The sequence below is a fragment of the Panulirus ornatus genome, chromosome 21, assembly GCF_036320965.1.
Source record: "Panulirus ornatus isolate Po-2019 chromosome 21, ASM3632096v1, whole genome shotgun sequence".
Lineage (NCBI taxonomy): Eukaryota > Metazoa > Arthropoda > Malacostraca > Decapoda > Palinuridae > Panulirus > Panulirus ornatus.
The window spans coordinates 7,398,894-7,425,716 of NC_092244.1; the positions used below are offsets into that span (position 1 = coordinate 7,398,894).

A 26,823-nucleotide genomic window follows, 5' to 3' on the forward strand; every position below is an offset into this window, starting at 1 on the left:
TCCTTCAAACATACCCATTTTTGCTTTCTGAGATAATGTTCTCACCTTGCACACATTTTTCAGTGCTCCCAGAACTTTCTCCCCCTCCCCAACCCTGTGACTTACTTCCGCTTCCATGCTTCCATACTAACCTCAGTTCTCTGTATTTTACTAATTGACTATTACCATCCTACCTTGCTATTGTTTCTACATCATATCATTGAGAGGTACTGGTGTACAAGAGTTATACCCTTTTTTGCAGCTTGTTAGTTTTGGGGTTTTGAGATGTTAGTCATGGCTAACAGGATAATGTATATATACGCTGGTTGTGCTGTCTTGTTACGATTCCATAGTAAAAGAAACCTGTTGCAAGATAGCACCGAGCAAATGTTAGAGACTAAAAGATTCTTCTTATATTATTTCAAGTACTTTACTTTTCTGCTTTAAGATACATAACTATGCTTACCCAAATTGCAGTTTTTGATTGGTGATGTACTTGCTTGTTACAAATATGCTATACCATAATTTCCAGTAAACATTATCACACATGCTGGATTTTATTTGTACCTTTCAAGTAAAGGCACAGCAGTTGATATAACTGGCAACATTCTTTTTTGTATCTTATCTTATCTTCCATTTCTTTGATGTGAATAAATTGAAAGTCAAAACATTATAGATTTTTACATCCACTCCATCTGTACCATACCAAGTTTCATATCCTAATTCTTGCTTAAACACAGTATCTTTCCTGGTTTCATGTTTATTTTTTCTTTGCATTACCCAATCCTTCATCTTTGCATTTAGGTCTTTTTACTGTAGTGTATCATGTGAATAGAATTTCCTTAGTATTATGCACTAAAGTACAATGATTTTTTTGTGCAAGTAATTAGTATACAGTTTCAGAAAATATGTGTACTTTGTTCTGAAAGGAAATATACATTCATTTTCCAGGTGTCTTTGTTAAGTGATTTACAGGTGGCCCCAATTTATATGATTTTGTTCATTTTTGTTAGATGTTTTATTTTTCTGCATGTCACTCATGTAAATGACCAAGTAGCTTGTCTTATCCAATTTGCATTTGTCTGATATACATTGATTTATTTCCACAGCCAAAAAGAGATGCGATGGGATGAATGCCCAGTTGTAGTGGAGATCTCGCCCCTTGTATCTTATGCTGGTGAGAGTCTGGACATGCTGGTTGCAAACAAGAAGTTTAGATGTCCACTAAGCTTGAATGAACCTGCAGAGAAGATTGAAGTGTAGCGTCAGCCTTTTTCAGTAATTACTATTTCTTGAGTATGATGTATCACATACCATCAGTTCAGGTGTATATATGAGGAAGATTCATTATTGTGTATATCGTGTGTATGTGTGAAATATATTAAATCTGGAAGCTAATGTAGCAGATATGGAATAATGGCCACCTTCAGTGAGAGCCATGTCAGTTATTTCATTTGAAAACTAGAGTAATAGCTTGGCATCACTAGCATGCGAATAGCATTACTTTTGAAGGTGGCTGTTGTATTTCCTGTGTAGGTAGGCAGCACATGTTGATCACTTTGTTTTGAATGGCTGTTTGCAAACAAGTGACACTCATCTGTACAGTGCATGATGAAACAAAAGTTTATTCCTCTGGTTGAATTGACATTTTTTGGTATCAGATATCTTATGTCAGATGTTAAGAGGTCTTTCTGCAAATACAGGGAAGCAGAACTTACCATCCATTGTCTGCATATGATGATGGTTAACAGTGTAATCAGGTTTTGTCATAATTTATGGAAGAGGCTAACAGATACAGCAAAATGTTTGCTTGTTCATGGCCAGGTGTATAACTGGGCTAGAAATGCACCGAGTGGATCTTGATATAATGAGACTTGACAAATATTGATGATTTTGAAATTTTTTGATCATTGGTGTCCTGGTGATGCCAACTTTCCTAAGAGTTTGCTTAGAAAGTTAGATGCACTTATTCCATATTATCAGATTAATGCATGTGGATTGACAAGGTACTCTAAATGCTAAAGGAATAATATCAGATGCTGGAATGCTTCTGTATTATGTAAATATACAGCATTGATTCATTTACTAATTAAGAGTAAGTTTTATATTAAGAAAATTGTTTCCAAATAATCCAATTGATGCTGAAAATATATTAAAAAAAAAGAAACATTCCAGTATTGCCCATGATATCTTAGGTTTTTACAGTCCTTCATTACACGTTGCATAGTAAGTATGATGGCTAGAATGCAGACGTGTGTAGGAAATTGTTGTTCATAAGAGAACTGATGCTCTTTTGATGTTTGCTTTTGGAAAATAGTGTTTTTTCACCACTGTAATTGGCATCCACTATTGATGTTATGGCTTTGATATTATTCAAATTGTGTACTTGAAAGGTGTGACATGATTCATTTTGATGAACTTTTAACATAGTTTATATAAATGATTTATACCAGATAGTGTAATGTTCTAGATTTCAACTGGTGTCATTGCAAATGTTAGCAACTTGTTTTTCAGAATATGTGCCACATCAAAAGCATTTTACCCAATTCCATCATTTGCTGTAGGAGCTGTGTTCATTAGTTTAGACAGCAAGTTGCTTTGAAAGAACTGTCATAATCCACTGGGGGTAAGTGGTTTTTCAAGGTTGTTTTCAAGAATGACTGAACAGTTGTGAGTGAGGATTCATTGTTCATTCTTGTGCCTTACTTAATGAAGTTCATGATACAAGTGACTTAAAAATTCAGCAACATCAGAGATCATCTTCATTTCATTTTCATTTAAACACATGGAATTCTTACTGAGTTTATCATATTTTTTAAAATGAATCGTTCGATACTTGATGAAATTACAGAGAATGTGTATATCATAGAGTGAGACAGATAAGCTTGAGTGATATCTCTACAGTGATAAAAGTAGCAAAGCATTTTGTGTGCAGTGTGTATGTGATGTATAATTTTCTGATTACTGTTTAAAATTTGTTACCATAATGTTATTAGACTTCATTCTTAGACTATTTGATTTTTTGACATCATCCATGCTGATGTCAGATTTAACCATGACAGAATTTTTATGGTGTATATTTGTCTGTTTACACAATAAGGGGAGGAGGTTCTACAATTGTGGGGCCCCATCTTTGAGCTTTTCTACCATAATTGGGTTTTATCTACCATCATGCTTGTGTGTGTGTGTGTGTATGTATGTAATTACCTATTTGTAGTGTGGAGGGAGGGAGTTTTACAAATTTATGGCCCCCATCTCTAGAACATTTTGTCACCATATCCTTTGTCGCTTTACTTTTATGTTTTAGATCCTTTGAAGGTTGTGATCAGGTAACTCTTCACTCTTTTCTCTTCCAACATAGGCAGATTTAAGGTCTGTATTCTTTCTCTGTAACTCAACTCTCTTAATTCTGGTACCATCTTTGTTGCTATCTGGTCCTCCTCTCTTAGCTCATTGGGCCATTTTTTAGTCGGTAGGGAGCTAATGAGTGATATTGTTAGCTACTCCCCACACTGGAATGTGTTTCTTAAGAGCTGTTGAGGCAAAAAAGGAATTTTGAAGGGACCAAAGTGCACCCATAGTGGAGGACACACCACTGTCAACATTATTTAGGTGGAACAGGGGAGAGACCAATTCTTGTGTGGTCACTTATATGTACTGAATGGGAAGGAAGTTCTGTGCTTGTGGAACCCCACCTTTTGACCTTTCTGCACTGTTATACAACTCTTTAAACTTATGTATATTTTCAGTATTTACAGTTTCATCTCAGCTTCTTCCAATCATCAATTACCTTGGTACCATAAAAGTATCTTTTTACATCATCTCAAGTAAGTTTCTTGCTTAGGTTCTTGTCATGGCTTCTGGTTGCTCTGGTGCGTGTATGTGTGTGGGTGTGTTGCACAGTACTTCATGATTGTTATATCTTCCTTGTGTGAATATATCTGTTTCATTTGACTATGTACAGAAAACATACATTCCATGTATTACAGAAATAATGTAGAAAAGTTTGTAAAATGTACAGTCAAAGCTCAAAACTCCAAATGTTCAAATGTACACACTGTTTAAGAATCTATCCAGCTTCAGATTTAGAGCATATTACTTTTACTATCATGCAGGTAGCTGTACAAAAACTAGACAGATGTGTTTAACAGGGAAACTTGCTGACCAGCATGGTGTTGGAAACAACAATTTATAATATCAAGAGTCAAGGTAACAAGATCTTGAAATTTGTGCTCACGGTGTAACAAACAAGGGCATGGCCAAGTGTTACTCACGGCACAAAGCACAGCTAGTAGAAATTCATGAATGAGTAGTTCTAGTAATGCAGAATTAAAGGGGTGCCAATTTGTGGCTCTTACTTTTTTTGAAAAGGCCAGACAGTTTCATCACTTGAAAGCTCACAATTTTCATGAGTCTTCACACTGCTTGGTCCCACGGTGTTCAGATTTTTTTTTACTTTGATTGTATTGCAAGAAATAGAAGTCATTGTAAACAGAGGCTTATTACAGGTATAGACATTCATATTCCATAATTGGCTCCTAGTAAGTATGATGTCTTTTCTGAAAAATATAGCAAAGGAACTATTAATTCTAGTTCTTGAGATCATTAATAGTATCTGAGTAATTAAGTTAATGGATAACTGGTTGATCAGACTGGTACCCTTGTTTTAGACTGGAACCATACTTGCACCCTCTAACCTTGTACTGCATGTGTATTGGTGCTTATATATGATTCACACATAGCAGCTGGCAGCTATGTGGTCATTTTACCCCCATCAGCTGAGTTGCCACAAATTAAGAAAAGAAAATGGGGAAGAAAAGAGGAATGGATTTTGAGATGAAAAGTTTTCTTATGAAAGTCCTGTCATTTGACTGTATCCATCAGATACACTTAGCTTAAGTATCCTCTTAGCTGCTGTTAGGTAATAGCTGGTGGGATGGGCAAACACACATATATGCTGTTTAAAGACAAGCAGTACATAAGCTGAGGAAAACCTTCATGCAGATTCTGTTTTCTTCATTATTCAAAAACTCATTTGACGATTTTCTATTACTGTTGTAGTTTATGCAAAAATGAACACAAATGAAAATATTTATCACTCAATTTTTCCATTAGTGAAGGTTAAGGAATATACTGTTCATTATAGAACGTGACAACACATGATCGACATTTAATACCAAAACATTGGTTTCAGCAAATAAACTGCTTATGTTGCTTTAGGCCAAGAATTTATGAAAAAGAATCAGTCAGTAGTTATCCTCTCTGTCATTGTTTCATGTATTAGGGACCCAACATCATTACAATGTTTTTATAATCATCCTTTGTACTTTTGATATTTTTACAGTACTGTATATTATTTTTTTACTCTCATTGCAAGAAGTTCTTACATTCTTACGTCATGAATGTTACCTTTGTTATGAAAACAATTTGGACATGAGATAAAATCACATTGTTGAAAATTTTTTGTACATGTATCTGTGTTACTTATATGGAAGATTTATATACATGCAAAATATCAACCTTGTAATTTCCAGTTCACTTGATAGAGTATAGGATCATATGTTTATGACAGGTGCTATGATACTATTGCTGTTGATTATTATATTTTGTTCTAACAAGCCAGGTTTTATCTCTCAAGATTTTTTATGGTATACTTTATCTCTTGCTTTTATATTTGAAAAATTTTCAGTAACATTTGTCTGATTTTCCTTTAATCCATTTAGGCTACATCAGGATTTAATCGAAATTGGATTTAGAATTATAAAATACTGACAGTGAAATAAGGTGGTTTTTTTTTTAACATTTATTACTTGGTTATTACATATTTGATATCTGTTGTCATTGTCTAAGCTTTTAAGCTTTATGTCTGTGCAAGCAGTTAGACAAAGACTACTGGAGTCCCTCTGAGATGGACACAGAATGCAGTATGTGACACGTTTTCCCAGGTACTATTTGAGCATAACTTTCTTCAGATGTTTAATATGATATTTACTTTTGAAATGTGTAACTAGCTCTAGAAATGTGTCCTTTACAAAAGCTTGTCCCTGTGGACATGGTATTTGATCATGATGATCATGCCAGTTTTAGGAATATTCCCTTTGAAGATCCAGAGCTCTTATGGTGAGCTGGCTCAACTGACTTAAGATTGAGACCTGCACCAAAATTGATTAATAGAACAGCAGTAGAAGCTGAAGGACTTGTTATGTACTGAGTTAGCTGCTGCCTTCATTTACCTAAAATAGCAACTGTTGTAGAAGTTCTTGCATAACTGTTTTTAAGATTCAGTGAAGAGCATCCATCCCTTTTTTTTTTTAGCTTTTACAGGTAATATTTTCTGCATTTTTTATTTTTTTGAATTTAGGCAGCTATTAGAATTTTTTCTTGATTATACAGGATGAAATAATGGAGGCAGAAGTTATTTATTTCATCTCCAAAAAAAATTAACTTGTTCACCTACATGCTGTACAACAACTCTTCTTGATTATAGGGTCATGGGAATTTTGTGCAATATTTCGTTTGTAGCTTAAGAAAAAGAGTTATTTGAGGTAAGGTTAAGGCAGCAGAGGACTAGGTATTAGCAATGACCTTGCAAAAAGCAGGTGCAGGCAACTTTGTCATTCCCGTGGAAATGGTTCTGTCGTGTGATCATTGTATTGTTTTTGCCTCATAGGCAAGCGATTCTATGTATTCATTAAATAAAATGGAATGATTGATCCGTTTGCATGTTTATCCTTTGCAGATAGTAATTTAAGATTGATATGGAATGGAAACACATCAGCTTGAAGAGACTCAAAGGGTTGTTTTAAAAGACAACATCCAATTCATTTATTTTCAGTCAAACTGAGCAGTACTACGTATGAAGGGGTTTAGCAAGGGTAAGGTAAGAGGAGTTATGCTGCCCAAATTGGAATATTACTGCTGTGGTAGTAATATTCTGAAGTTCATGTTTCATATTCATTTAATGGGAGAGATTTTGTTTGCCTTAAGTTTCAGGCATTATCAGAAGATGGCTCATTCAGATAGTACATAATAGAAAGATAACCTGAGAAAGATGGTTGGTTGGATTATTGGACTTTAAGTGACAAGGCTATCGAATGTAAACATGTAATCAGTAAACTGAAAAATCTAGAAAAGTCTAAGACCAAATTCACTTTGAGTACAGCCCATTTAGGAGAGAAATACATGTTGGATTTTATTATATATTCCAAAGAATTTCAATGACCCAGAAAAAATTTACAATGATCAAAATAAGGAAGGAAAAATCAGTTTGATGTGTAAATGAGAGTAGCATAACCTTCTCAGGCATGATATAGTACTGTGGAGCTGTGGTTTCAGTGCATTATGCATAATAGCTAAAGACTGAGTGTGAACGAATGTGGCCTTTTTCTGTCTTTTCCTAGTGTTACCTCATGTTCACATTGGGGGGGGGGGGGGGGACAGGAATGGATGTAGACAGCAAGTATGAATATGAACATGTGTATATATGTATGTGTCTGTGTATGTATACGTTGAAATGTATAGGTATGTATATGTGCATGTGTGGGCGTTTATGTATATACCTGTGTATGTGGGTGGGTTTGGGCCATTCCTTCATCTGTTTCCTTGCGCTGCCTCGCTAACACAGGAGACGGCGATTAAGTATAATAGATAATGAAAAAAAAAGGTGATTTCAGATATGAAGAGACAGGCTGGGGAAATTAAGTTCTTAAAGTGTGAAAGATTTTTTTTCCTATCCAGATTACTAGCATGTCTATGGACAAAGTATGATGAAAGGGACTGGTACACCATCACTACTACATCTCATTTTCATAAATATTGAAAATGTATTTGATGAATGTAATGCTTAAGTCTTATCCTCTAGTTAATGAAAAGATTTAATGAAGATACAGTTGTGGAGACTACACAGAAGTCAACTGTGTCTTTGGTAACATAAATGTGGAATGGGTTCAGTAGCTAGGAGCTAGGAAGCAGAGCTTCGTGGTGAAAGTTCTTGTTAAATTTGCAATGAAGGAGAAGGAACATGGATACCTCTAGCCTCAAATACATAGGGATGGTTAAGGAGAGAGTAATAGCTCAATAAAAGAAGTCGAAGAGTAAAGGAATTTCGAGAATTGTATTGAAGATGTAGGTGGTACTCCAGCCAGCTGGCATTTTGTAAGGTATAAGACAGCAATGCAGGATAAGAAAGGAGGGACAAGGAAATATTGTGGACAAAGCAATACAAAATACAAAACTCTTTCATAAAATGACAGGGAGTAAATTTGAAGATAAAGGACATAATCATGGTAAGGGATTCACAGGGAGGAGTTTTTTGAGGATGAAGTAAAGATATGCGAGCAACTTAATGTCAAAAGTAAATTTACAGTGCAAGGCACTGTAGCCCAAATACCAATGATATGGAATGGGGAGGTCTCAGAGGGCACTGAGATGTCTAGAAAATACACTGACAGAATAGTAAAGGGTATAGACCAACACAAGATGATTGTACCTAATGAAATCTCACCCAGATAAGTTGAATATGTTTGGAGATGTTGCTAGAGAAAAGCAAAATGCCAATGGGATGGAATGGTGAAAATGTCATTCATATCTATTTATAGGAAAGGAAATTGGGAAGAGACAGACTGATCATTTGGTCTTCCAGACAAGTGTCATCTATAAGATATTGGAAAAGATAATCATAAAACAAATGGATGGCTTCCTACAGCATGTCACTCAGACAACTTGTTTTTTGTAACAGATTTTTCCTACAATGAGTGCTCACCTTGGCTTCTGGCAAAATTTCATTTTGGGTACTCTTAAGTACATTCTCTATCATGGTGAGTGCTGTGCATTAACCCTGCAATACAGCAAAATCTCTTTGTAGGTTTTCTAAGCTCTTTCTGACAATGATTTGGTTGGGAAACTTTGATTTCAATATTATCGAACAGGAGAAAAGAGGAATACAGTAGATAATGGATGCATATATAAATCTAAAGTATGTATAGTAAATCATGCATTAAGAGATAATGGGAAACAGTTTAAGAAAGATACATATTTTTGAGACTCGCTGTGATCCAAGAACCCACATACCAAAGGAAATGAGAAAAATGAACCTGCATTTGCAAATGATATAAGCATAACAGGAATACCACACACATCACAGACATTGGAGATAATGAACTGACCTTTTGGGTCATATCATTGAAATAACTTCAAACTACAGAACAGCAACAGTTGAGGAAGACAGAACATTGTGGTTGAGGCGTGAATATGTACAAGTTGAATTTCAGATCTGGTAAAATAGAGTGGATTGAGGTAAACAGTTTAAGAGCAATTAAAAGGTAGAATGGGGCTTTCAACAACAATAATGTAAAAGCTAAGACAACGCAATTTTGCAAGAAAATAAGACTCATACTATGCAAAAAAAAAAAAACTATGTAGACAGATATGAGACATATAGAATGATAGATGAACAGATGAGGATTGAAAGAAAGAAAAGATATGCATGAGAAGATATAAATTAGAAAAGCTGAAAGAAAAAATTACAAATGACCAGAAAATCACCGAGAGCATGGTGAAACAATTGGAGAGAAAGCTACAACAAAAAAGAGACAATCCAAAAGTTCTTTCATGAATAAAGCAAAGTAAGAAATAAATCGAAGATATTCCAAATGCTTACAAATTTTTTCAAGTCAATGTCCAGTTTAACTAAAATTTTTGAGGTCTAAAAATGAACTCAGTTTGATTTACAGCACATCAATGTGAATAAACCAATGGAAAGGGAAACCGGGTCAGTATATCAGAATCAGTCTAGGGAAAGCGTTAGTCATTCTTGGCACCGAGGATCATCTTGAGATACACGTTTAACTGTTATTCCAGTTCTTAGTGACTGTTTGCCATCTAAACACATTGGTGACCAAACCATTATCTTGTAACAGTGGAAATAAAAGAGTAGACTAAGTGCACTACAACAAAATTGGATGGAAAAAAAGATAAATTATATATGGTATAACCGTAGCCGTTGTGAGTGAAAATAAGCATGGAATAAATACTTTAGTTCGAAGTATATAGAAATGTAGAAAGATGCTGAGCTCACTGTAACTTTTCACTTAAACTGCTGTAGTTTGAAGAAAAGGAACAAATCCATATCAAACGAAAGGTTTCAGTTTGGGAAGCGATGCGAATTGTACCTTGTGTTTAAGAAAAGTTAAGGACATAGCTTGACTGAATAGTGTTTAAGAAAAGGACATTGTTTAACTTGAGTGAATAACGTTATGGATAATACCGCTATGCCATCAGTGGAAGACAATGGGTCATTTCTCGCAGAGAAGCCGCCGAAGAAAAGGAAACCAGGAATTGTGTACCTCTCTACCATTCCCCCTAACATGAATGTCTCCAGTATCAGAGAATATTTCAACAAGTTTGGCAAGATCGACCGTGTGTTCCTTCAAGCTGCAGGTCATTGTCTTTCTCGTTCTATTCAGAGTATTGTAGTCTTAGATATATAAAATAGGCAAAAAAGGAGGTATGGGACACTAAATGTAGATGCTCCTTGTTGGTCTTCACTCATCCTCTGCAGGTGTTTGAGCCTTATCAGCACACCCAGATCAATTCTCTGAATCAGACTGCTTACCACCACATGGTCTTACATTGTCATTTCTTACACACTTGATATTCAACTCTCACCATATGTTGTCCTCAGGCATTTGATTTCCATAACATCTGCTCTTTTCGCTTCTTTTACATTCAGGGCTTTCTTGCTTTTCTCTTGACTTCTTACTGCATTTGTACATGTTCCAGTCACTTGTAGTCCATCCCTGCAGATACAGTCCTTATATATCTCCTTTTTATGCAAGGAGTGTAAATTTCTGATTCCACTGGTCATTGCCTTCTCTTAAACTCGCATCCCACCTTCCATATATCACGCACCTCTGCTCATAAAAGCAGTGGTCCTTAAAATACCTTCCACACTGCTCATTTCCCTTGTGTCCTTTACTCTCACCTGTTGCTACTTTTTATGCATTCTCTCTTAGTATCTCTGTTCACAGGTCTCTTTTCCAAGCACATTTACTTTTAACACTTCTTTTCCTTGTCATTTCTTTTTCCCAAAGTCACTTCAAACTTTCGTATTCATATCCACCAATGAATGATCTTCCATCCACCTGCAGCCCCTTTCAGCATGTTCACATACAGAAACCTCTCCTTTGCATGCTTATCAGCTAGCGAATGGTTTGAGAATGCTCATTTACCACTCTGCCACTTATAGTAGTGTGCACTTTTCTTGACTAGAGTATTCCCAATCACCAGTTCTTTTTCAGCACTCAACTCGACAAGCTAATTCCCATTATCAGTTTCACAAGGTATCCATGCTTCCTGATTATATGTAGCTTCCTCATCACCCTCTCCTGCTTTCAGACCCCCAGCCTTGGAATTTCGATCCTTTGCATAAGAATTAACAAAGTACTCAATTTGCCCTTCCCAGAAAGCACCCCTTTGAACTTTTGTCACCAGGTGCATAAGTATCTGTACATTCTTTAACATAATTACAGTTCACCCTTGATCAGAGGTGCCATACCCTTATTTGCTTTTGGTCTCACACTCACTCCAGATTTTACTCCCAGAAAAATCCCCATAACTTTCATCCTTTCTCTATTTAATTTTGTTTCACAGAGAACCATGACATCCAAGTTCCTCTATTCAGACGTATCACCATCTCTCCCCTCATATCCAGGTAACATCATTACACATTCAGACACCTTACCTCGAGCCTCTGAGGAGCAGTTGTTGTTTAGCTCTTTCTTTTGTTACTGTTTTTGTAAGTGATACCACAAGGAGTTGTAATTTAATTATGATTTGACACATCAAATTCTTGTAAAAATTATTTAATCACACATAATTAGTGCTTTTTGGCAAAGACAAGGAATATATATTATCAGAATATTTCAAATGACTAATTGCTGTTTAATATAGAATTACTGGTACTGTATCTTGTTGATCTTGAATGTCTTATAATTCTTCATTCAATTGAGAATTCAGGACAGGAAGGGAAGAAAAAAAAGAACAAGAAAAGTCTGCACTTCACTGAAGGCTGGATAGAATATAAGAGTAAAAGGAAAGCCAAGCAGGTGCATCTGTTTCTCAATAATCAACCTGTGGGTGGGAAGAAACGAAATCCAAATTATGACATGCTGTGGAACATCAAATACCTTCCTAGGTATGTTGATTTAAATTTTTTAAAGATATAGCACTGTATAATATTTTTTCTCTATGTCTAAATATTCATATTCTTTCATGTTCATACTCTAGTTGAGGTTAATCCAATTATTACAGCTGGGGTGTATATGCCAAGGTAATTTTTGTATTCTCTTCACTTTGGCTTGGGCATGTATACACTAGTATTTTTTTTTCTGTTCACCATTTATTTATAATTACAGTAGGACCAATTTTTATGAGAGAGTCCTGGTATTATTCAGACTTCTAAAGTTTCCCATAGCCTAAGGGTGTGCTGCTGCTTGCAGTGGGGAAATGTAGACTCCTTTGGAGTGAGAAGTTCTTTGATGATATTGTACTCCCAGCATATGATATAGACTTGCTAAAGGTGGCTTTTCACTCATGGTGCAACCTCATGCATGTGGAATTTGGTAACACCACATGTGCAGATTTAAAGTCTAATGATTATTGTGGCATCCCACACATTGTTACCAGATGCTACAGCCTAAATGTTTTCTATGCTTTTCTATGCACTAATCATTATGTCTGGAGCTGTCAAGGAATCCAGTATGAGATTTGCTCTTTTTAGTCACATGATAATTTGTGAAGCTGTGACACTTATAAGAAAGAATATTTGCATTTGATCCACCCTGTAAATGGAGACCTCAAAAAGGTTGTTAGTGCTATGCTGTGGATAGGGGGACGGTTTTTGGTGCTTGATACATTACATATAGAGTGGATATGGGCAGTGTCATGTTTCTTCACTTGTTCATTCCGATACCTTGTTAGTGCAGGAAATGGCAAATAAGCATGGATAAAAAAGAGAGATAGATATTACCTTTGTTTTGGTTTTCATGATTTATTTTCAAAATGTATCTCTTTTATTTCTTCAAGATTTAAGTGGGCTTACCTCAAGCAGCGGTTGGAATATGAGCGGGAGGTACATCGACAGCGAATGAATATAGAGATCTCCCAGGTGCGTCGTGAAACTGATCACTTTATCAAGGCATCTGAAATAAGTAAGAAGAAAAAGAAGAGAGGAGAAAAGAAGGGAGAAAACAAAGAAGTGGAGAATCAAAACAGGGCGAAAAGTGGGAAAATTTTCATTTTTAAACAAAAGCAAACTGAAAATATAGTAGAGAAGAAAATGGATATAAAGACAAAGAATGAAATGTATAGAAATAGAATTGCAGAAAAAAAGAAAAAGAAACGAGAAATGAAGAGGAAGAAAGCAGAAATTACAAGCAAACCAGAGGAAGACTTCTTGAGTTCAGTGTTTGTAGGATCAGCAAAGTAAAGAATTGGGAAAATGAATGATTTTTCTTTCCCAGAATAGTTAACCAATATTTTTTTACCATTTCTTTTTTCTCTGGGTGTTTATTCAGTTTCCAATAATTTGGAATGTTTCATGGAAATTTGCCCAATCATTTGGGTTGATAATATTTTGAACACATTTATGTTTTATATGTCTGTTAATTCCAATCTTCATCTAATCTCTTGTGCTTTCCTTGTGTAGGATGTTCTAGTCAGTCATGTGACTGAAATTGATGAACACAATTCAACAACCACTGTACCTTCAAATGTACCCATCTTCACCCTCCCAGATAGTGGTGTTCCTTTCCACACATTCCCCAATGCTCCCAGGACCTTCGCCATCTCATCCACCGTCTCAACTCAAATTCCATGGTTCTACCTGCTGGCATGTCTGCTACCAGGTACCTAGAACACATCATTTCCTCCAAGGTGGTAGTTAGTTATGGTGTGTTTTGGGTAGGAGGGGTCCATTACTGTTGCAAAGAATGAATGAGGAGTATGTTGATGTGGGATAGCACTGGGAGGATCTTTGTTTCATTATGTAATTGTTTAGTTTTTTTGGTTGCTTAGCAGCAAAATATGTCAATGTTACCGGACTCCACTTGCTTAAAATTACCCTGCAAGTGAAAAATCACTGTCAGCGAGGCCGTTTCTTCAGGATTACAGTCTCGTCAAAGATCTCATTCCAAAGGAGTCTATCATTTCCCTTCTGGAAGTAGGGAAGTCTCGGAGATGCAAGAAATCTTGGAAAGGGGTTTTCATAATTCTTTGTTCTCTGCAAAAGTGAAGTAGAATCAGGAACAGATGAAGAATGGCCTCATTCAGTCGCATCCACTCTTTAGCCATAATGCTCTGAAAACAGAAGCTTCTATCCCCACAGACAATAGTGCATATAAAATGGCCTTGACTGGGGCATCCAGTTGTTAATACAGTCTAAAGAAAAAATAAAGCTGACAACATTTTCATCATTTCTAACTTCGTGAGGGAGCATCCTCCTTGGGTGGAAGGCTCAGCATATTCTGGGATTTTTGGCATTCCAGTGACTACTGTAATCTAATACATACACAAGAAAAACATTACTGATCCTGCAAGACCATGAGATGGAACCAGCATGTCATTGGTTGAAATTAAAGAGCATTACCACAGCCATTATACCCAATAATCCTCTGCATGTGAGCTTATAGACTGTGAAACTTGCACCCCTGCCCTTCCCACCTCTTTCTAATTTTTTTTAATAGTGGCATCATAAAATTTGACCTGGAGGACCAAGTGTTAGTAGCAGTCACATTTCAGCACCATTGGATTGAGGAAAATTCGTGATAATATGTACTAGAATAATTTGAATGGATTTTCCTACTTTCAGAGCAGGGACAGCATACTAAGTTGTCATCACACATTTCGATGATCTTTTCACCTATTTAAGTATCTTGTAATTTGCAAGCTCAGCTCCAGTAATGTGCTTGAGATTTTGCATGCTAATTTGGTTGTGAAAAAGCAATGCCATTTTTGCCAAAATGAATGGGAATGCATAGAAAAACAAAAAGAAGTTATGAATACTGTGGAAAATGTATAAGAGAGTTAAGAAAACAACACGGGGTCTTTGAAAGATACAGTGGGGTATGAAAATGCAAAGCAGACAAACAAGCTGGATGCAGGATGAATTTCAAGACCTCAGTAGGGAAAAGGGAAAACAGTTTTGTGGCAGTATTTACATGGGCAACTAAAGTTAGTTAATACTCACTGTGTATAATGTCCTAAGTATGGTTAGGTTAACACCCTTTAATTCTGTAGGAAGAACATTGTGTCATACCTTCGTCGCCCAAATTATAGCCTCTTATTTCCAGTTTGTTTCTATTCGTATTTACTAATTACCACATCTTTTTCCAAATTAAATCATGCACATCTTTATCTTATCCCTTTTTACTTGTTTCTTTCCCTCTTGCTTATCTTAAGATACCAGTCAATAGTGGGAGTATTAAGATCTTGTACATCAGAGTGTGTTGATGTTTAGTAGCCAAAGTATTAGATAACTTGGGCTTCTGTGCAAGATTCAACTCGATTACAAAGATTTAAGCATGCGGTGAGAACTGGTGTATCATACCATACATGTTTATATCTTTTATTTTCTAAACAAAATCAACCATCTCAAAATGTACATTTTTCATTTTATAAACTACTAAACTTTCTTATGATTATTGTTCACTATAGTAGGCCTTGGAAGTGGGAAGAAAGTCTGCAGTATATATGGTTTCATTATGTATTTTTGTTGTTTTTAATGTTACATACATGTGTAAAAAATTTTCTAGGAACATTGTTATACTTGAAAAAGACATATTAAAAAGACACTTGCATTTACTGATCTACCACGGTAGGACTAAAACTATTATATGGAAATGAAGTTTGAGTATGCTCTTGTTATTGTAAATATATAAATCAATCAGAGTCAGTCAGGGCTATGTGTATACAAAGCATTTATCCACATCAATTGAGCTCTACTTTGCTATTATACCTCAGATCAACTTCACATTTACATCCAAGGTGTCCAAAAATAGTACAATTATTATCATTAAAGTTTTTGCATAAAACATGTAATAATTATTTTGATTCTACGTGAAAATAATACTTGTAACCTTAGATACTTGCTGTCTTAAGCAACATGTGAGATTGAAATAAGGCAATGTTGTGAGTGCTTAGAAAAGCTAACATTTATACCAAAACAGGTATTCTAATCCTTTATAAATCTAAATTTTCTGAGTAATTCAGTTTTAACTGTACTTAAACTAAAGTATTCTATACGTAAGTCTCAGTTAACTTCAAGTGAATCTTGTTAACATTAGGCTGATACTGAAATGCAATTTCCATGGTACACATCATGTTAATCTTCAGTCAGTGCAGTCCGTAATACAGTAACATAAGCATACTTGCACATTATTTTTTGTCATTTTAACTAAGTTCACATACTAACTTTCATTTGCTAGCATAATTCATTACCATTGATACTTGCAAACAGATGTGAACTACTTTTATTTTTATCTCTGTGCCTACAACAACCATGTTTATGACACCTACAAGTCGACATAATATGAATGAAATACTTAGGTGAGTAAGTACAGGGCAGCTTAATAGCAAATGCTTAACATGAATTTTGTTTTTATGCAAATCAGGAATTTAAACTTTACATTAGAAGCATCTCAATCTTCGAAGAGAGAAGGAAGCTCCCATGTCTGGTGCCAATATCTTTTTGACTATATAGGGGAAAGGTTGCACTGCATATTTCCAGGTAACTGCTGTTACATAAAAAAACTCAAGGATTGTTAGGCTAGTAAGCCCCAGCCACTAAGCTGGTTATGCTGAAACTCCAGTATGAGCTGCCTTACTTAAACTTTAGTAACAAGAAACTATTTCCTTACACATATAAACCATTGCATTGCATTCTGTAAATATCTCAATAACATTGTTCAATTAGCTGATCTACATGTAACTTAATTGTCCTTATTACAAGGGGCTTAATATCAAATGAGTGTCATTTAAAATCAAATTTCAGATGATTTTCACCATTTCATTTCTTTTAGAATTTTTCTGTAAAGACAATCAAAAACACTAGTCTGATGATGAATGATTTGTTAAATGCATTCTTGCATACCTGATTATACAATAAGCAGTCACTTCATAATTACATCACTCCAAAACCGTTCTTGTGCATTGCAAAACTTTTTCAGAAGAAAAACTTGGTGTAATTTTTAAATAGACATATCAAATGTGGAGCTCACCTGAGTACATTGGCAAAGTAAGAGTCCAGATGGAGTATGAGTAGGGCTCAGTATAAATCTGTATCATGGTTGGGTGATTTTTATAAGTTAATCATTGGTTGAGGTAGGCTTGCATAAGTTTTCAACAACTGAATTTGAAAGCTTAGTCACCTAGGGATAGCATAGCATCTTTAACCATTTTTAAGTGATAATTGACCTTATCTAAGTAGATGAGCCCTAACAAGTGTCCTTTCAGTTATGCCACTACAAAAAATATGCTGATATCCAAAGAGAAAGTGACAATTATACAGTATTTACAGTTATTAAACAATCACTGCCAATTCCTCTTATACAGTAGTACCGACATTTCTTCTGTTCTCAATGAGAAACAGTGTCAACAAAGTCTACGCAACAAAAATATGAACTCGGCATTATTTAACCCTTTAACTCCTCTAGATGGATATATATATATGCTAGCCAGGTGACCCTTCCGGATGGATATTTACTTATTGAATTTCATGCCTTTATTTTGAGGCTGTGCACTGAGCCTGGGTGGTTGCTGAGGTGGCAGTGTGTGATACTTTCTTCCCAAAGATGCTCATCCATGCCAGTGAAAGATGATTTTCACTAATTCTCCAGGAATGAGACTGAATGGCTTTGAGCTTTTAGTTAGATGTAGAGGACCAGGCAGGTGATCCTGAAATACTTGATGATAATGACCTGTCTTTGGATTTTTTTTTCATTAGTATACTTAATTGCTGTTTCCTGTGTCAGTGAGGTAGCGCCAGGAAACAGATGAAGAATGGCCCATCCACTCACACACACATACACACACACATATATATATATATATATATCTTCTTTCTTTTAAACTATTCGCCATTTCCCGCGTTAGCGAGGTAGCGTTTAGGAACAGAGGACTGGGCCTTTGTGGAATATCCTCACCTGGCCCCCCTCTGTTCCTTCTTTTGGAAAATTAAAAAAAAAAGCCTCCCGCTCCCTCCCCTTTTAGTCGCCTTCTACGACACGCAGGGAATATGTGGGAAGTATTCTTAATCCCCCATCCCCAGGGATTATATATATATATATATATATATATATATATATATATATTATCCCTGGGGATAGGGGAGAAAGAATACTTCCCACGTATTCCCTGCGTGTCGTAGAAGGCGACTAAAAGGGGAGGGAGCGGGGGGCTGGAAATCCTCCCCTCTCGTTTTTTTTTTGATTTTCCAAAAGAAGGAACAGAGAACGAGGCCAGGTGAGGATATTCCCTCAGAGGCCCAGTCCTCTGTTCTTAACGCTACCTTGCTAACGTGGGAAATGGCAAATAGTATGAAAGAAAGAAAAGATATATATATATATATATATATATATATATATATATATATATATATACATAAATGCCCATACATGCACATGTACATACATGTACATATATAAACATGTATGTATTCATACTTACTTGCCTTCATCTTATTCCTGGCGCTAACCTACCTAACAGGAAACAGCATTGCTACCCCCTACTTCAGCAGGGAAGCGCCAGGGAAACAGAAAAAAAAGGGCCACATTTGTTCACGCTCAGTCTAGCTGTCATGTGTAATGCACCAAAACCACAGCTCCCTATCTATATCCAGGCCCCACAGACTTTTCCATTGTTTACATGCCCTGGTTCAGTCCATTGACAGCACATCAACCCTGGTATTCCACATCGTTCCAGTTCACTCTATTCCTTGCACACCTCTCATCCTCCTGTATGTTCAGGCCCCAATGGCTCAAAATCTTTTTCACTCCATCCTTCCACCTCCAGTTTGATCTCCCACTTCTTGCTTACTCCACCTCTGACACATATATCCTCTTTGTCAATCTTTCCTCACTCATTCTCTCCATATGTCCAAACCATTTCAAAATACCCTCTTCTGCTCTCTCAACTACACTTTTTAATTATTTCTACACATCTCTCTTACCCTTTCGTTACTTACTTAATCAAACCATTCCACACCACATATTGTCCTCAAACATTTCATTTCCAACACATCCACCCTCCTCTGTAGTACAACTCTATCCATAGCCCATGCCTCGCAACCATGTAACATTGTTGGAACTACTATTCCTTCAAGCACGTCCATTTTTGCTCTTTGGATCATGTGGAGAGTAATTTTTGGACACTGTCTGTCCCAGCATTGAGAGTTGACCAAGATGATGCAGAGGGTGTTTCTAGCACAAGTGGAGGTAGATTTGCCAACACCTTGACAATGTACACCTTGACAATGTTGCAGCCGAATGGTGTGGCTGGTAATTTCATAAACCTTTTTATCATTTTTTGAAAAAAATGATTGAGTAACATTCATAAAAACAAGAAAATTTTTTTTTATGAGATTAATCAGTAATCAGCCTTTCAGTGTAGGTAAAATAATAAAACATGCAGTGGCAACTCACTTGACACTTGTGTCTAACTTCCACAGCTTGTAGCACATTGTGCCAAAATACCTGTAAGATGCTTAAAAATCATTAGAGTGAAAGCAGTGGACACAATGTACTATGAACTGATTTTATTCCATTGTTATATGAATATCTTTGAAACTGTATGGTTATATACATTTCATACCGAGATTCACATGGGTGGAAAGGAAACTTTAGCGAAGAGTTAAGGGGTTAAGCAAAACTCTGACTGCATACTTTTTATACCTTCTAATTAAACAAACCTTCCCCTTTATTAATTTAATTCGTAACTATGTGCATCACATAAAAATATCGACTATGAGTGATGTTATTTTATAAGTCCCTGTTCTGCTGCTAACTTTTTCAAAGTTTCTTCATCCTGGGTTGACATATTCTGTAGTTTCTTTCCAACACGCTCATGGATCTCCCAGTACTTTGCCACACACCTGCAAAAAAGTTTTTAATTAGGAGGACTAGTAGCAGATAGCAAAACACTAGTTTAGAGACATAATTAGGATAATCATACCAAGTTTCATTGGTGTTACTGTCAGATATTCATTATTTTTAGGAGGATAGAATGTATTGATTGCATATTGGAGAAAAAAACATGAGATGAAATGTATATATTTTATGAAGACTCTTCATGTAAGGAGATATTAGATAAATAGCACATTTACTGGGTATGCATAGGGAAATTCTTAACTCTCTTTGCACTATGCCACCTTAGTGGCTGAACTGAGTGATGATTGTAGCTCTACACATTTGCACCCTCACTTGAAGTCCTTGCTCATGCATCTTATCCAAAGATGTTACTAGCAACCTAACAACACAACTGGGAAAAATGACATTTCAGTCACCCATATGTTGTCAAAGTGAAATAGTATCATCATTGAGGGAAGCTAAATTTATGCAGCAACTACTGTATTTGATTCTACAGTAAATGAAGCAAATTCTATTAGTTTACATTTTTGATGAAAAGGTTATTTTTTTCATTTATTCATGTATGCAATGTTTTTTTTATATAATTATTAAACAAAAACAATGCATATGAAATATAAAAAATGTGGAAAAATATGGGAAGTGAGTTATCACCCGATAAAAAACAAAAAACAAATGTGTAATGTGTTTAGATGCATTTAAAATGAAATCTTACTTATAAACCTTCTAGTCATTATATTTCTACATAAATGAGGATGTATGCCACCAGCCAGGGGCCACCCCTATCAGATAAACACCATCCCACACCAATAAAGAGAAAGTTACGCTGAAATAGTGGACATTTGAGGAGGATGACTAGGAGGCTATACATGTCAATTGTGAAGGGAACAGGAAAAACTGGGAAACCAAAACCAAGGAAGAGGTGCAAGCATGAAGTGAAACAAAGATACCTTGAGTTTTCAGGGCCTGAACATGCAGGTTGCTATAAGTGCATGAAATGGAGTGATATGCATGGAATGACATGCTGTTAATGGGTTGAACCAGGGCATATGAAATGGTCAAGGGAAACCAAGTTCAAAGCTGTGGGGGCCTGGTTGTGGACAGGAATATAGTATGCTATTGTTGTATACAGCACCAACAACTATTGATATTTGTTCTCTATTGCTAATGTCCTTGGATTCATCAATCATCACAGAATAGTATATACTTTAATGCAGTTCATTTGTAACTATCCCTGAAACAGTTTGGCTAATGATGTTAGAATGTCACCCTGAATATGTGATGATTAATGATCTCAAAAGAAAGATGTGATGATGACACAGACACAGAATCAATGATTTTTTTTGTTGCTTTTATCAATTTCTGAGGAATATTTAGTTTCAATGGGTGAATGCTGATTTGCATAATATTTATTTTGTTTGAATTAATAATTCCCTCATTCATCTTAAATCAGTCTTTTTCAGACAGTAAACTACATTTTTGACATTGTACGTAAAACACTGGACAATGAAATCTGTCTTTGCTTTCTGAGGGCAAATAAAGTGATACTCATGATGTTCCTCAATCTAATCCATCCCTTCATTTACAAAGGTACTGTGAACAAGTTTTAGGAATTTAAGTATAATAGGTCTAGATCAGGGGTTCCTAACCTTTTTGTTCCTCTGTACCCCTTGGGCGTTCTGACAGGTTCTCATGTACCCCTAAAAATTAAGGATCAAAAATGGATAAAATTATATTTTCATATTATTATGAAATGTGTAAGAAACTATATAAGGATTTTATACTGATTTGTAACAAGGGTGTTCTACGTTGCTTATGTTCTGCAACACTCATGGTGTATACTGTATAGCAGTGTACACCATGGTTATACTCTCGGACCCCTATGTATCCCTTGAGAAGAGCAAATGTACCCAGAACCTCTGGTCTACATCACCCAAGCAAAAGATACATCATGTAAAATATAAACCATATACTGTTCTATACAATAAAAAGTTCATAATTTTTTCACACAGGGATATTAAATCTTAATATTCTATTTTACAAAAAAATATCGTGGTCTTACCTGTCAATACATACTGCCTCTCCTTTACCAATTTCAGAATCTTTATACTTTGTTGGAATGCACTTTTTATGACAAGAGTTTGTCATTCTTGTGTACATATCAGACATCATCTCAATCTCCAAGTCCTGAACTAATTTCATCTGATCCTCATTAAGAGCAGGTAAGCCAGCCATCTTGACAGTCCAATTTTATTCAGTGTATGTAGTAAAAGGATTATTTCTGGACTAATGTTATAACGTGTGATCTCAAGCAAAATGTAATGGTTAGGTTATGAAGAGATGGTTCTTATCCTGTAAATTTTCTTTTTACTTCGTAGTCTCCAGTATTAGCGTTTCTCATTCGTTCTCGAACTTTCATGGACTCACGTCGTTCTCTTTCAATAGCGTTTTTTGCTATTACAAATCCTCCAATGCCTAATGAAGTCACAATTGCCCTAAAAGGAAGAAAAGTGTGAATGAATGTCAAAATATATAATGCTACACATAAGTTTTTATTATAAATAAGCATACAGGAACTATTAAAATAAAAGACAACAAAGTAACATGTAAGCATAGAGTATTCTAATCGAAATGTTAGTTTCAAACATTGATTTCCATGCAAATGGTGTTGGATGTCAGTATGTGGCCATGCAATCCCCAGCAAAGGAACTTAACATTTTGGTTCTTAGATGAGGTTTTCACCAACTTTTACATTCACAAATCTACTTTTCTCTGATGTATATAGCCCTCACTGGCATTCCCTTCTTTGAGACTGTTAACTAAAACAGAATGCTGAAATTCTTTGCTATTGTATTCTCTAAATACTTAAAATTGCAGAAAAATTTCACTCAATATCTAAAACTAATAGTGATGTAGAGCTATACTAAACACTTGCCAGACTATATCTGTCATTTCTTGTGTATTTGTCTATAATCCTAGTTCTTGTAGCTGCAAGAAGTTAAGTGAGGTTTCCATAGGTTCTATTGATTTCTAAGTATGTTTCACCTACATTTACTGAACAGTATTTAATCCTACATCTTCCCTGATTTTCATAGCCCTCCACAATTACAAGATATAATAAAAGATATAATAATATGAAAATAGCAATATTGATCCAAAGGTAATTTATTCTTAAAACAGTACTCTCCACTACAAAAACTGAATATATTAAATTTCAGTTAGATTTCTCTTGAAGTATTTGCTGCCAATTCTGCATTCATAATTTTTGCTGCCAATTCTACATTCATAAAGGACCCATAGATTTACTGCTTTTTCTCTAGTATTATTTCCACTATCTGAGTGGAGGGATCTGGCCTAAAGTCAATTTTCCTAACCCAGCCTTGTTTTGCACTTACAAGTGTTAAAAGGAAAAGTGATTTTCAAAGTAAAATTGTCAATAAAAAAAAATAAGCCTTGGAAGTTAAGGGAAAATGTAAGGTACGTCAAGATGATCAAAACGACTCTACCTGGTTGGTTTCCCAGAAAGTCTCCCAATGTGAATTTAACTAAGGATATTAAACCACAGCCACTGAGTTCACATCAAACTCGTAAAAGGTATTGAGTAATCTCTTACATAAGTAAGAACGAAACTAAGTTCCAATGCAAAGCCTGAGCTGATCCTGTTTCAGTCAGATGAAGTATATTATCACAATCATTTTATTAAGTACTTTTATTAAGTACTGAGATAAAAGGAATAAAGCAAGCTGTTATTAGTACACAAACATTATACGGTAAACACACACACACACACACACACACACTAAAGCTGGTGTGGTGTATCCACATCAGGCTTCCGTTATCGATTAGAATTCTGAATTTAATGAACTGTAAATGTAGTTCTTGGGCAACGAAACGTAAAATGATTTTATCAAATCTAATTTATACAGTAGGTAACGTATTATTCACACGGCTTCTTGACACAACGGGAAACTTGTTTCACTTATATGAACGAGAGGCTCCACTTACCATCCGACAAGAATTTTCGAAACTTTTGTGCTTAACATTGGAAATTAGTGCATAGTGCAAGTGCTCAGTGGGTAATATGGCTGAAGAAGGCGAATGTACAGTAAAACGTCGTCTGCTCCTGGACCCACGCTTCTCCCAGCTGACCTGCCGTCCAACACAGTTTTGCTGATCAATTTTTCTCACCCAACACGGTTTACAACTTTTTTTTTTTTTAGTTTCTTGTGTTTAAGTGTACTTAGGTTATATACTAGGAATATTATCACACAGTGAAGGAGATGAATGTTTTCAAGATATCATCATATTGATTAGAATTCATCCTACATTTCTAACTATAGCTCCTTTTCAAAGTCAAGAAGGATAGGTACACAAGATAAATTTGTCTATGATATTTAATAAAATCAATAATTTACATTATTTGTATAATGTAGTCATCTGAGCTACATGAAGACACGGGATGATACCGACTTCAATACTGGCTTGAACAAAGTATATCTAAACTCTCACTGAATTTTGTAGTGAAAAGAAGAAATAGATACTATTAGAATAGATCATGCTTAACTAGGTGATTGATTTCACATTATAATTATTTTGTCGAATTTTCCATCTTCCGGTATGTCATCAAACCGTGTAGAAGTGGCATTCGTTGTCTTTTATCCCCATGTGACGAGCATATCTGTCGTAAGAATTATAGTCATCTTGCTTTTTCCGTTAGCTTATTGTTATTACTCTTGTTACAATTACTTTTATAGGATTAGTACTAAAGTCACGTGTTGATATATACTCGTATATCAGTGGAAAAATAGGAAGATTAGTGATCGGGCACAGTTCATAGCACATAGGCATAAGAATCATCAGATTAGTAGAGTTATTATTTCCTTTTTTTCCATAAATCTTTTGAAATTAAAATTTGAATTTCCTAAAACAAGCTTTTTACCTTTACGTCAATAGGTGGCAGTACGAAAATGACAACCTTACAAGAGAAGGAGTTTCTCATCTTGTTATTTTACGTCTCAGTTGGCGGGAATCCCTCGACCGTCTGTTGTGGTCCTGAACTCGAGTTTGAGTTGAATTAATCGTAAATTTTATTATTTCTGAGTATCTTTAGTGTGATTTCTGACATGCCTGGCGTACCGGAATCATTCACGATACCGGAGGATACTTGGAAGAAGTAAGTTAAGTGATTATAACGAAATAATTGGCAAAAATACTTTTAAATTTAAGAGCGGGAACTGGAAAGTGCCCAGCTAAACTGCTTCTCCCTGACTCTTCTTTGGTCACAAGACTTTCCTCGTAGATTAATTCAAGTGCTGAGTTGTTGTCTGGGTGTGAACTGATCAGAATTTAACCTGAGGTAATGAAAGGTAAATGGGAAAGGGCCAAAGTACTCCTCCCCTTGGTCTCATATTGTGAACCAGGGACTCTGCTGTATGGGTTGTTTGTTTACGTCGTCCCTCAGATCATCGGTACAAGCTCGTCAGCGTGAAGTGATACATGGCTGACATTTTTCTTGATTAATACCAGCACTACATGGTTTTAGGAGAGGTTACTGTGGCCTCTGCAGATCACAGTTTGACCATAGAAACAATGTGTCGTCCTATGGAACCACGTATCGCCGAGGTATCCTCTTCCACCTTATCAATTTTTTCACTATCATGACAGAAAATGAGTTTCAAAAATACATTGGAATACAATTACACTGACTTCATGATTATGTTAAATCGCTTATCCACTTTATTTCATTGATATGCTTTGCAAATATAGGGTTAGATTTAAAGAGTGGGGTCCCATGTTTAGAGCAATAGTTCGGTATCGAAACTATCCTTAATAAATGGCTTATTTGCTTTAGGTGTGACAGTTGTCTAGAACAGTTCCTCATCTCTTAGTTTTGAATATTTATTGACCATTTTTTGCAGTGTTAATATGGTGTTTATAAACAAGAATGTAGGTTTTGGTGTATTATTAAGAACATTGCATTTTATCGAATTGTATTGAATAACCTGTTGAGCAAGGATTTTTTTTTGTGGGTTTATTTAGTATTAAAGTAGGTAATATACTTGTAAGGTATAAAGAAAACCTATTAAGATTTCATGTAACTTAGTTGCTGCAATAATCTTAGAAAATGTATGAGCAATATATATGCCTGGTGCTGGTAGTTGAATGTGTAATCTGTTTATTGACTTTTGGCACCAATTTGTGTGATTGGTATATTGTGACTGTAATCTTGAACATTAGGATAGATCTTGACTGTTAGGAGGATAGGTTAGGTTTTCATGTTCTGTTCATGATTTACAAGTATATTGCCAAGTTTCACGTAGATGAACCATACTATTTTCTTGATATACTGCTGTTGTCATGTTTAGTACCATTCATTATGAAAGGTCAGATTTATCGGTCCTCCAACAGTACTTCTTTGATCACAACAGCCTAATGAGGCACCTAAAACATAACTAGCCATTTTCCAAAGTTAGGTTGGATGCAAAGGCAAGGTAGACTTTTTCAGTAGGGATGCCTTATATAGTGCATTATGATTTTAGAAATACCTGCAAAGGACTAATCTTTTTAATTTTTCATGTTTTGTGATAGATGACACAGTTATGGTTCATCAGGGACCCTCTGGGGCTAATTGATATGAAAGTTTATGATGTTTATAACACTTTCAGAATAAACTTAAAGAAAAACACACTTAAGCTGAAAATACACTATG

The 26,823-nt window shown here is 35.5% G+C and overlaps 4 protein-coding genes across 25 annotated transcripts in view; 3 read left to right on the plus strand and 1 right to left on the minus strand.

Annotated features, from left to right (window-relative positions):
- The window catches only part of mmy (UDP-N-acetylglucosamine pyrophosphorylase mmy), a 114,782-nt gene extending 108,090 nt beyond the window's left edge, over positions 1-6,692 (plus strand). For all 20 annotated transcript variants that reach the window (XM_071675672.1, XM_071675669.1, XM_071675668.1 and 17 more), the window contains one exon: positions 1,089-6,692. In XM_071675672.1, the coding sequence (XP_071531773.1) occupies positions 1,089-1,242 (154 nt within the window). In that variant the 3' untranslated portion in view covers positions 1,243-6,692. The remainder of the gene's footprint in view (positions 1-1,088) is intronic.
- A 3,097-nt stretch (positions 6,693-9,789) lies between these two features.
- Positions 9,790-13,482, plus strand: LOC139756331 (activator of basal transcription 1-like). Its single transcript, XM_071675680.1, has 3 exons — positions 9,790-10,416; positions 11,995-12,172; positions 13,063-13,482. The coding sequence occupies exons 1-3, from the start codon at positions 10,233-10,235 to the stop codon at positions 13,463-13,465; spliced, it is 765 nt and encodes a 254-aa protein (XP_071531781.1). The 5' UTR covers positions 9,790-10,232; the 3' UTR covers positions 13,466-13,482.
- Positions 13,483-19,769: 6,287 nt separating this feature from the next.
- Tim10 (translocase of inner membrane 10) lies at positions 19,770-22,490 on the minus strand. The gene is made up of 2 exons (XM_071675681.1): positions 22,177-22,490; positions 19,770-20,122 (listed from the first exon to the last, which is right to left on the minus strand). The coding sequence occupies exons 1-2, from the start codon at positions 22,347-22,349 to the stop codon at positions 20,005-20,007; spliced, it is 291 nt and encodes a 96-aa protein (XP_071531782.1). The 5' UTR covers positions 22,350-22,490; the 3' UTR covers positions 19,770-20,004.
- Positions 22,491-25,113: 2,623 nt separating this feature from the next.
- Positions 25,114-26,823, plus strand: part of LOC139756333 (DNA (cytosine-5)-methyltransferase PliMCI-like) — a 40,034-nt gene continuing 38,324 nt past the window's right edge. The window contains exon 1 of one of the 3 annotated variants that reach the window (XM_071675682.1): positions 25,114-25,287. In XM_071675682.1, the coding sequence (XP_071531783.1) occupies positions 25,238-25,287 (50 nt within the window). In that variant the 5' untranslated portion in view covers positions 25,114-25,237. Of the gene's footprint in view, positions 25,288-25,462; positions 25,481-25,563; positions 25,737-26,823 lie in introns of those variants that run through there. The other 2 variants (XM_071675684.1, XM_071675683.1) reach the window with 2 other exon arrangements.

Bases quoted from the DNA above. Each gene is read 5' to 3' on its own strand.
- Tim10 (XM_071675681.1), bottom strand. From the start codon at position 22,349: ATGGCTGGCTTACCTGCTCTTAATGAGGATCAGATGAAATTAGTTCAG. The intron at 20,123-22,176 runs GTAAGACCACGA...ACTTTTTTGCAG, and splicing joins GAGGCAGTATGTATTGACAG to GTGTGTGGCAAAGTACTGGG.
- LOC139756331 (XM_071675680.1), top strand. From the start codon at position 10,233: ATGGATAATACCGCTATGCCATCAGTGGAAGACAATGGGTCATTTCTC. The intron at 10,417-11,994 runs GTCATTGTCTTT...TTGAGAATTCAG, and splicing joins TGTGTTCCTTCAAGCTGCAG to GACAGGAAGGGAAGAAAAAA. The intron at 12,173-13,062 runs GTATGTTGATTT...TATTTCTTCAAG, and splicing joins AACATCAAATACCTTCCTAG to ATTTAAGTGGGCTTACCTCA.